The sequence below is a fragment of the Zootoca vivipara genome, chromosome 1, assembly GCF_963506605.1.
Source record: "Zootoca vivipara chromosome 1, rZooViv1.1, whole genome shotgun sequence".
NCBI classification, from domain to species: Eukaryota; Metazoa; Chordata; class Lepidosauria; order Squamata; family Lacertidae; genus Zootoca; species Zootoca vivipara.
Genome location: NC_083276.1, coordinates 47,995,340 through 48,007,407, shown reverse-complemented (window position 1 = coordinate 48,007,407; position 12,068 = coordinate 47,995,340). Strand labels below are relative to the sequence as shown.

The 12,068-nt window shown below is 37.5% G+C and overlaps 1 protein-coding gene across 20 annotated transcripts in view; it reads left to right on the top strand.

Moving 5' to 3' along the window:
• The window catches only part of GPHN (gephyrin), a 273,273-nt gene that overhangs the window by 163,682 nt on the left and 97,523 nt on the right, over window positions 1-12,068 (top strand). For all 20 annotated transcript variants that reach the window (XM_060274140.1, XM_060274146.1, XM_060274078.1 and 17 more), the window contains one exon: window positions 3,767-3,833. In XM_060274140.1, the coding sequence (XP_060130123.1) occupies window positions 3,767-3,833 (67 nt within the window). The remainder of the gene's footprint in view (window positions 1-3,766; window positions 3,834-12,068) is intronic.

The window sequence follows — 12,068 nt, the reverse complement described above, 5'->3', positions numbered from 1 at the left end:
TCCCCAAGACCCATTCACTCCAGTTATGTCAGTAAGATGGCTGACCTCCAGCAATATTGAAATCTAAAATAAGCTCAAAAGGATAGTGATTAATTTCTATATGGATAGAGAAAAATTGTCAATAAAATTAATATATACTGATTCCTTGTTGATTTGCTTATAGTATGCTGAGAGTTTGTTCTTATAAAATTGTTGTTTAGTCGTTTAGTTGTGTCCGACTCTTCGTGACCCCATGGACCAGAGCACGCCAGGCACTCCTGTCTTCCACTACCTCCCGCAGTTTGGTCAAACTCATGTTGGTAGCTTCAAGAACACTGTCCAACCATCTTGTCCTCTGTCATTCCCTTCTCCTAGTGCTCTCAATCTCTCCCAGCATCAGGGTCTTTTCCAGGGACTATCAGAAAATATAAAGTTAGGGGTATCAGAAAGAGCATCTCAGGAGTCTGTGGTTGTCTATCATCTATAAATAAATATATAGTTTTATTATAGATTATTATGTATGTTTGTTGAAAATACTTGTGGTTTGGTACTGGATTCAGAGCGGGTTTTCTTAAAGAGAAATAATTGAATTTTTATTTCTGTGAAACAGTTACTTGTGGCTTGGCTTTTCCATGCAACAAGCTGTGTCATATTTTTCTTTTGAATGAGTCACAATTTATTTATTTTTTATCAGTTTTTGTGATTACTGGAAATTATTAATACCCTTTTTATTGCTAGCCCTTGATTATCTTGATTTAGAGCATATTGGGCCTCAAATGGTGCTTCCATTGTACCTTTAAGGTTTCTTTGCTTTGTTTCCTGCACTGCTGATATTTGCATGAAGAAAAACAAATATGCCTAGTTGAAGTAATGCCTTACATACACAGAAGCAGTCTTCTGCACATGTATTCCTAGCTGCACGAGAATCTGCATTTGCAAGCAAGAGCAGTATGTGCAGTTCTTGTCCAGGCTCAGCCCCAGAGGGCTCACATTCATCAGCTTATTGTTCATAGCACTGAACATCTGATCAGGATGAATGAACCAGGAAATGGATTCATTCCTGCCTTGAACTGATGATTAGACTGATGATGATATGACTGGAGCTAAGTGCCTGGAGCCCTGGCTGCTATGCATTGAGGTGAGTCAGGGTTATAGTGCTAAGAACTTGATTTGAAATTTTTTAGGACAACTCATTAGAAATATAGTAGCAGGTAAAAATACTTCTTTAATGAAGAATGTGTGGTTCTACTTTACCTGCACCCCACAATTTCTCAATATTCACCACAAGGGCTATAAAATCCAGATTTTCTTTTAATCCAAAAGACAGGAAATCTATCAGAAAGTATAGTCATCTGATCAACAAGATGTGAGACAAGGCTTAAAGAAAATTAGGGATACCATTAAGATAATGCATAAATTTTGCTTTTCAGATAATATGATGGTAGGCTATGAAAATATAAGCCTTTCATTTCAGACTATGCATCTCAAGAGTTATCAGTAAAATTTACCGTTCAAGCCTGCTGATAGGAATTGATATGTTGGAATTGTTAGGTAACCTTTCATAAGTAAAAAATTAGAAATCTATTAAATACCATTGCTCTTGATTTTGTGTCTATTTTATGCATTTTCATAAGCTTGCAATAAAGTTAATGAAATTCTTAGTGTTTAAAGCAATTTAAAACTGTCATTTCTCTGTAAACAGAGTTTCTGCACATGTCTGAATTAATCAATGACCTATATTAACACTTCATCTGTGGAATGTATTTTAGACCCTAATTAAATTATGTGTTTTATTTTACACCCTTTATATCATATTATGGGTCTAACTGTGGCAGGTATAGTCAGCTAGATAATACAGAATACAAAATGTATTTATATGTTGGATTTTAATGGTTACTTCATGAATCCAGAGAATATAAAAGGGGAGAAAAAGCCATATAAAATCATGATATTCACATTTAAGTCAGTAAATTACTCTTTAGTCTTAGAATATTGAAGGGTACCCTGGATCCTTAATCTTCCTTTCTGCTCCATGGCAAAATATGGCCCAGGACATAGCAATATTTTTTCTGAAAATTGATTTGGTTATTACTTTTTGCTATTCGTATCTCAGGTTGTTTACAATAAAAAAGTGAAATAAAAAATAAATAAACTTTTGAAACTCACAATTTAAAACAAGACACAGAGCGGAGCAATGAAATACAACAAAATAGCTGCATACAGCTCATTAAACCTGAGCAAACAAAGATGTTTTTAATAATAAAAAGAATGATAATAATTTTGTAATTTGCCGTATATCCCGCCCATCTTGCTGGGTTTCCCCGGACACTCTGGGTGGCTTACAACATATATAAAAACACAACAAAGCATCAAACATTAAAAAACATAATATCCTATACTAGCAACAAACAAACCAATAAATCAATAGAAACCAATAACAACAACAAAAATAATGATAACAATAATGAACAGTTTACAGTTATAGTCAAATTAAAATTGTGGCTACCCCAACTAAACATTTCAGCAAAATCAACCCGACAATATCAAAACTGAGGAACCAAAATTAGAACTGTTTAAAACATTTTAGCCAGTTGCCCAAATTTAAGAGTGCATGCATGAGAAAGTCATGTTTAACCCGGTGCTGAAAAGAAAGGAATATTTTCTTGTTAAAATTTCCTTCAAAATGTTGGAGAATTTCTGGCCAACCTAGAAAGTATTATTTGAAATCTTACTCCTCTTCTCTAGGTAAAGGTAAAGGGACCCCTGACCATTAGGTCCAGGCGTGACCAATTCTGGGGTTGCGGCGCTCATTTCGCGTTATTGGCCAAGGGAGCTGGTGTACAGCTTCCAGGTCATAACCAGCATGAGAAAGCCGCTTCTGGCGAACCAGAGCAGCACACGGAAACACCTTCCCACTGTAGTGGTACCTATTTATCTACTTGCACTTTGACGTGCTTTCAAACTGCTAGGTTGGCAAGAGCTGGGACCGAGCAACGGGAGCTCACCCCGTTGCGGGGATTCGAACCGCCAATCTTCTGATCGACAAGCCCTAGGCTCTGTGGTGTAACCCATAGCTCCACCCGCGTCCCACCCCTCTTCTCTACCCATAAATAAAATGGTGAAGTATTCTACTTAACAGATCGTGGACAATGTGCCTTGCCTCACATGTCTTGAAAACATCATGGGAATAAAGTATTCCCTCTAACCCTAACATAGATTGTTCACTACCGTAGTTCAATCAATCAATCAATCAATCAATCAATCAGGGCACTATTTTTCCCTGCTCCTGCCAACCTAGCAGTTTGAAAGCACATCAAAGTGCAAGTAGATAAATAGGTACCGCTCTGGCGGGAAGGTGAACGGCGTTTCCGTGCGCTGCTCTGGTTTGCCAGAAGCGGCTTAGTCATGCTAGCCACATGATCCGGAAACTGTTCGCCGGCTCCCTCGGCTTATAGAGCGAGATGAGCACCACAACCCCAGAGTCGTCTGCGACTGGACCTAACGGTCAGGGGTACCTTTACTGTTACAACAGTTAGAGTTGCTACTTTCGTTCCCACTTTTGGAAAGCTTTCATGCTCATACCATGCTTAATGTGTTGATGGAATGCTTTAATCAAATATATTTAAATCACATTGGTTCGTCATATTGAATTATGTGTTTCTACTGAGCACATCTTAAGACCTCCCCTGTCTTGACCTCTAGTAGACAGTTATGAATAATAAACATTTTGGTCCAGTGTTGATGTTTCCCATGCATTCATATTCATTACAATCTCTTCTTTTTTCAGACCTGTATGTGGAATCAGAGGGAAAACTCTTATAATTAATCTTCCAGGTAGCAAGAAGGGATCCCAGGTAAGCAGTATTCTGGGGGAAAAAATCATTAATATTCATGATGAATCTGAGGAAGGAGAATAATTTTGCCTTTTAAGTTATTTCTCCCATGAATTGTAACAACCATGAAATTAACAATGAAACAATAAGGTGAACATTATTTTTAATGAACATTAGTTCTCTATCTTGTGAAACCTACAATGCCATCATCCCAGTTATCAAAACAAAGGCTTTGTGTTGTTTGGTATCTGAAGGTCAACTGGTAATCATTCACCCCAATCCTCTGAAATGAATGAGGGAGCCCTTCTGGGTGGGTATATGTGCATCATACCACTCATGTATGGAATATATTGCTGAATTATGGCACATATCTGAAGTTACATTACCAAGTTGATTTAGAATGTGTTGGGGCAAATCTGTACATTATGTGGCATCATTGTTCAGTGATACATGATTGCTTTTTGAAACTGAAATGGCAGCTGTGGATTGACATAAGCTCTTTTATCTACTCACATATCTGGTTAGATATAACACTTGCTGGTTTGTCAAAACAGTTTGCCATGTTGTCCAAATGGGCAAACAGTAGTAGAGTAGATAAAAATCAATGATATAATAATCATAATAACAACAACTGCCCTAACAAATAGTAGGTCTATGATTTAATTTTGTCATTATTTTATTTTTAATCTGGAAACTGAATCAGTACCACTGCTTTAACATAATAAGTTAAAGGAGGTTTTTCTTTTGAAATAAAGAACCAATTTTATAATTTCTTAGCTATGAATATTTTCCTACAAAATACAGACATTTCCTTTTCACCCAATAAAGAGAAACACCTCTGGTCTGCCCGGTAAACTATCAGGCTACGCTTTGACCTTTCAGTTGTGGGCATTTCAGTTTCACTTTCTACTTTGTTTTTGTGAAGGTGAGATTGTGCAAAGTCAGAGTGACATAGAAAAGAGCAACTCTAGGAAGAAAAGAAGACAAAAATTCCCAATGTGCAGATTTCTGTATGATTTTTCAGAATTTTTATAGGTTAAAAAGGGAACAGTGCATGTTGTATGTAGTGCAAGAAAGGATATGCAAGATTTAGTTGCAAAAATGAAGCCCTGCAAATGATAATATATTTAGTGATAAAATAACATGATTTTGGTGATCAGATTCGCACCATTATGTAAAAAATATTTGAAGAAGATTGCTTAACTTGATTTAAATCAGTTATATAAAAAGCAGCTTTTCTTCTTACTGATATTAATCTTGGAATTAAAATGCCTTGAATTAAAACAATGCAAATCAGTTTGAAACTGGTTTGCAACCCTTGTTTCAAAGAACTACTTAAGCCACAGCTTAAATTATAGTTTCCCAGTTTATTTGTCAGCAAGTGTTCTGTTCAGCTGAAAATGTAAAAGGAGGAGGGAGCATACATTCATGGTGCAGCAAACTCCCTCAATAAATTTTGAAGCAAGGTAACATGAACTGGTTTAGGGTGCTTTCAAACTTCGAATCTTCCTGTTAGTAACACTTGAGAGGTCTGATATTCTTTTATGTGGTAGCTTTCACTAATATCCAGCAGTAAGGACTCTTAATAATGTGAGATGAAAAAACCTGTAATCCCCTTATACCTCAACCAGAGTAAGTATCACCCACACTGGAAACAAAACAAAATTTTCTGAGTGAACAATTGTTTGTCACTTTTATGCCACAATACCATTGAATCTCTAAACACCTTAGAAGTTATAAGATATTAGGATAGTGATTAGATAATTGTTTAGCTTTTAAAAGTTTGTATATAGCTATATTAGGAATCAATTGCTATAAGACTTGGAATTAGAAAAGAATATTTATTTATTTCACTGTCAAAAAAAATGTGGCAGTCTCCCTAAATCAAGTTGACTACATTTAAGAAAATTACTTTTTATCTGTTGCCTTTGTTCTAAACCATTGGTGATTGACATATTTACTTTTCACAAGCTACTATAATAAGATATGTGAGCTTTAGTAGAGAAAATAAAATAGAAGACCAAGAAACATTCAATGAAGTAAACTGGATAAGAAAATTTATCAAATTGTAACCAATATTTGTTAAAAGTTTTGGCCACAGTTTCACTCAGAAGGGAAGTAGAAATATTATAAAGATGTTTTACAGGAATGCCTCTTTTTGATTTTGTATGTAATGTATATGTAATATACAAATGTACATATTTGCTGGCAAATGTGTTCAGTAACTGGAAGCCCCTTTAGATTATGCTAGTTTTATAATAAAACTGATCCTTTCATTGAATGGAGCCTGACAATTCAGTGGAAGGGTCATATTGTGCAGCAAAATGAAAGCTAGTTGTGTCTTCCAGAGATCTTCCAAAAGCATAAATTGTTTTCCTCTTGATTAGTTTATCCATCTTCACTCACGCTGCGGGGAGGTAGAGGACAGCATTCTCTCTCCCTGGAATGTCTGCAAACATTTCCTCTTCTGAAATCATATTCTGACTCTTTACTTCAACTTACATTATGAGTTATAATTTGTATATAATTAATTAGATGAGTTTATAGTATTACTGTGGATGACTATCTAGAATTTTTACCTCAGTAAATGACTCATTTGGTTGACCACAGAATCCTCATTATTATTTGTTCAGAGTTCAAGTTGCCATATCAGATTCCCCCCCCCCAGCATTCTTCTATGTCTTGAAGTGACAGCACTTCTAATTTATAGACAGCTTTGTGGGAGGGAGGTGTGATGGAGTATATATATGTAGCCAGCCAAACTACATGGAGTACCTCTTCCATTGGGAAGTTCATTTCATTATTATTTTTACCACCTTCCTACATTGCTGTACGCAAGGCAATTTACAACCTGCAGAAATGCCAAAATATACAATTATGTCACACATCCTATAACAATCCTATCAAATGCAAATAAGTCATAATGAAAAACTCCTCAGAAACCCCATTTCATTTTTATCCATATCAGTTGTGAGTCCAGAATGAAAGGGAAATGTGCATGGATTCCATGAGAAGACTACAGTGCCAAAAGCTCTAATGCCATGTTGAAAGATCCCTCCCTCTACTCTAAATGGATTAGTACATAAGAAGACCAAGTTTTAGAAGCAAAGCTTATTTAGAACCATTGCAGAAGGAATATAAAAAGATGAGAGAGCAACAAAAAACAAAAGGCCAGTTTCTACAAGTAATGAGAAATTAGTGCTGGAGCAATGAAGGAAATATTGCCACTTTCTAGAAAACAGTCACCTTACTGGATGGAAGCAGGCACATCAGACATTGAGGTTATACCATTGGTATGAAGAGGAGAATTAAGAGGGAGGGGATGCTTTCCTAGTGAAGAAGTTCATGATCCATTATAAATAGTTCATCTGTTTACCAGAAAATAACATAATTGGCCCTATTATTCTGATAAGTGGCATTGTTGTTATATGTCTAATTGTTAAGAGTGATAAATCTGGTCACAGTCATGTGGATACTTTTCTTCCACTCACTAACTCATAACAACTTATATAACTTTACAGTTAGGCGTTTGTATACTGTATATTGGTGTCTTTCCGTTGGTGGAAGGCTTCCAGTTGAGCCTTCTATCAGCAAAACTTGGCTCAAGGCAATCTTCAGCAATTCCCTTTACAGACTTCCAACATCACCTCCTATACTGTTTTAGAGCAGTTTTTCGGGTGTGTAGGTGTGTGCCAAAGATCAATTTGATCTCTGTTCGACTAACAGAAGGCTCTCCTAAAGCAAGTAGCTTTACTGTCAATGGAGTTCTCACATGGTTCTTTAGAGTGTTTAAATTTCTTTTTGCTTTCTAAAATCTCTATATCTTTTGTAATTTTAAGCATTTCTTTTTTAATATAGGAAGGCAGTTGTGATATAATATGACCTCTAGCGACAACTTTACTTGTTTCCCAGATTGTTGCTTTTGATAATGCTACATTATGTAACCTACAGAAAGTGTTTTCAGTTATTCACATTTTCCTTTCACATCTGGTTCTATTAATATCCAATAGAGGAGTCTCTGTTATATCACAATACTGTACCCAGTCTCTTCATCTGAGGGTTTAGAGCAGGCTTCTTCAAACTCGGCCCTCTAGATGTTTTGAGACTACAGTTCCCATCATCCCTGACCACTGGTCCTGCTAGCTAGGGATCATGGGAGTTGTAGGCAAAAAAACATCTGGAGGGCCAAGTTTGTGGAAGCCTGGTTTAGAGGATCGTATCTCTTCTTCAGAAGCCTATCTTCAGCAGAGATCCTTTTATGAGTGTGGAGAAACTCTACTCATATATCATGTGATGGAAAATATTCCAACAGTAGCTTCTTCAAGAAATTTGTATCCTTTAATTAAAATGGATTTTAATCTGCTAGACCTGAAGTGAATTGTTGGCTCTTTCAGTCGTAAGAGTTCAATTAGGTTTAGGATTAAATCAAGCCCCCACACTGGCAATTTGGCTTTAAAAACAAAACAAAACAAAACGGCATCCAACAGCTCAGGTAAATGACTAATGTAGCATGTAGTTAGATGTTAAGAGTTAGAGGTTTGGTTCCCTTATATCCACTAGAAAAACTCCAGTGCCTCAAGGGAATTTCCCCCTTGTTCATTTGAAGTTAGTGTTGAAACTCTTTGAGTTAATAGCCATATGTTCTCCAGGCCTTTTTACAGCAAAGGCTTGGATTGATTCTAAATTATGTACAAATATTATCCGACTAGTAAATTTAAAAATAAATACATAAATTATAATTTCAGTATATGCAGGTCAGATGAGTTTGAATACATTTTGCTTTATGTTTTGTATTGTCCTTTATCTAACTTACCAAGGGATAGATTTCTGTCTTCTTTTCATAATGTTATGGAAGGTCAATAAAATTATTTTAAAGTTATATGATTGCTGACTGTAAAGAGATTTGTTGCCTATAGTGTAGCTTTATAAGTGCCAGCTGTAAGAAAGTAAAGTTTATTTTTACCTAAAGCAGTGTTGACTGGCAACAGGATTTTTGATTTAGAAGATTAGGGGAACATTACAAGTTTAAGTTTTTACAGTTTGCACCTTTGAAAATGTATACGTTAACCTCCTCCTGTATTAATTTTTTTGTTGAAATATATTTGTCTTGTGATTTATATTGTAATGGCTATTTGGTATAAACAGTAAAAATCTGACATAGTGATTACTTGCAGCTTGCACAGTTAGCAACATTGATGCTTTGACATGTATAATATCTTAAGTTTCATTCTTAATTCTTGTTAGGTAAATACTGTACTCTAAAGCAAGTTTCTCATTTTCATATCACTAAATATATTATGTTGGGCTTTGGGGTTTTTTTCTGATCTTCAGGATGATAATGGGTGAGTGTGCCACACCTTGAGTGTCAAGCAAGCTGTTGCTGAAGATTTCATAGAGTTAATAAACATTTTGGAGAGAGGAATGAAGTTTCTGCCTAGTCTATTTCCAGATGGATTGTTTTAGTTATTAAAACTATATTACAATTTAGTCCAAGTGTAGGGTCTCTTAGGAGTTCACATTCACACTACAAAAATGCAGACCTCAAGGACTGCATTTCTGAAAGTGTTTGCTGCTTTATAAATGTTTCAATGTGATCTACACCTATCTCCATAAAGCATTTAAATCAGTGAGTTGCATGAAGGGATACAACTTCAAGGGAACAACTTTTAAAGTCTAACTTTTTAAGGGAAAGTCTGCATCTTCCACCTGGCATGTCAGCTCACTATTTTTCCATTTTTGAGACTGCACAGAAACCACAAAAAAAGAAAACAGAGTTATGCTTGACTGAAACTGATATCCTTCATGGAAGAAGTCCTAACGAAAGAACAGTGGCAAGAAAAACATATGAGCTATGCGGAACTGGCAAAGTTAACATATAAACTACGAGAGAAGGACAACCGTGATTTTAAGGAAGAATGGGAACTTTTAACAAACTATTTAAAAAGACAACAAAAGGACTTGGACTCCTTGGCAGGTTTTGAATAAACATTCACAATTTATTAGTAGAATATAGGATAGATAAGGTAAAGTTATGTACAATTTTATAACATGCAGAGAATAACATGTGCAAACAAACCAGAGGGGGGAGCTGAGGGAAGTCTTGAGAGGGAGGGAGGGGAGGGTATAAAAAGGGGGAAATGTAATTGGTTATATTGATTGATGATGTATTTTGTTAAATTTGTTCAATAAAAATTTTAAAAAGAAAAGAAAAAAGAAACTGATATCCTTCAAGTGTTTCTGTACACAATGATATGATCACCCCATCTTGTTCCCACAAGCTTTTCACATGGCCATCTCCAACTCCTCAAAAGATTTCATCAACAATGTATTCAGAAAATTTTACACATCACTTGGGAAGACAGGTGAACTAATGCCAGTGTACTGGAAGAAGCAAAGATCATCAATGTCAAAGCAATGATTCTTTAACATCAACTTTGTTGGACTGGTCATGTTGTTTGGATGCCTGGTTATCGTCTTCCAAAGCAACTACTCTATTCCCAACTTAAGAATGGAAAGTGAAATACCGGGGGACAACAAAAGATGTATAAAGACTCAAGGCAAATCTTTAAAAATGTTGTATAAGCACTGATAACTGGGAAACACTGGCCTGCGAGCACTCCAATTATATAATAATAATAATTTATTATTTATACGCCGCCCATCTGGCTGAGTTTCCCTAACCACTCTGGGCGGCTCCCAGTCGAGTGTTAAAAACAATGCAGCATTAAATATAAAAAACTTCCCAAAACAGGGCTGCCTTCAGATGTCTTTTAAAAATAGGACAGCTGCTTATTTCCTTGACATCTGAAGGGAGGGCATTCCACAGGGCGGGTGCCACTACCGAGAAGGCTCTCTGTTTGGTTCCCTGTAACCTCACTTCTCACAATGAGGAAACCACCAGAAGGCCCTCGGCACTGGATTTCAGTGTCCAGGCTGAATGATGGGGGTGGAGAACAGCCTTTACCAAAAGTGTCATGGACTCTGTCATGGACCCAGCCAGAGGACCTGTGTCTTTGAAGGATTAAGCTTCAACCGACTCCCACGTAGCCATCCAGCCACAGCTTCCAAGCACTTGGTCAGTGTGTCCGGAGCCGAGGCAGGACGGCCATCCATCAACAGATAAATCTGGGTGTCATCAGCATATTGATGACATCCCAGCCCAAAACTCCGGACAATCTGGTCGAGGGGGCACATGAAGATATTAAAAAGCATCGGGGAAAGGATTACACCTTGCGGGACTCCACACACCAAGGAGTGCCGCAGCGACAACCCCCTCCCTAGCACCACCCTCTGTCCCCGACCTGAGATGAAGGAACGCAGCCATTGTTGGACTGTGCCCTGAATCCCCACGTCAGCAAGGCGCTGGTCTAAAAGTTCATAATCGACCATGTCGAAGGCGGCTGACAAGACTAGAAGAATCAGCAGCCCCGACCCGCCTTGATCCAGCTGTTTACGGAGGTCGTCTGTTAGGGCGACCAGTGTTGTCTCGGTCCCGTGGCCGGGACGAAAGCCGGACTGGAATGGATCTAAAGCCGATGTTTCATCCAGAAACCTACCAAGCTGTTCGGCAACCACTCTTTTTTAAGAAGTAAAAAGAAGAGATATTATGAGAATAGTGATTCTTTGCATGTTCCAGTGCTCCTTAGGTGCAAACATCTTTCTCATCTATCACTTCCACAGACTCAAATGGCTCTAACAAGGAGAAAGAGTGCTGCTGCTGTTGTTTAGTCGTTTAGTCATGTCCGACTCTTCGTGACCCCATAGACCAGAGCACGCCAGGCACTCCTGTCTTCCACTGCTTCCCACAGTTTGGTCAGACTCATGTTGGTGGCTTCTAGTGCTGAATGACACTCAATGCGTGAATGACCTCACCTGTGCACTTTCACATATATATGTTGAAAAGCTCAGGGGACAAAATTGGAATCCTGTGGAACACCATAAACCAAGTGCCGTCAAACAGAAGTGCCCCAGCACTAATGTCTAGCTCAGACCTATAATCAGGAGCAAAGCATTGTTTCACCATGCGTCCACTTACAACTGGCAAAGTCTGTCCAGAAGGATACCATGGCTGGTGCGGAGAGGTCAATAGGGTTGAGCTTCCTTTGTCTATCTCCTGAAAAAGATTAGATTTCCTTCTAAGCTACACATCCCCGTCAACACTACGAGCAGCTGAAAACTGCACCACCTTCAACTACAAACTGAAAAGTTTCTTTGTACAGTGGTACCTCTAATTACGAATAACTCTACTTACGAATG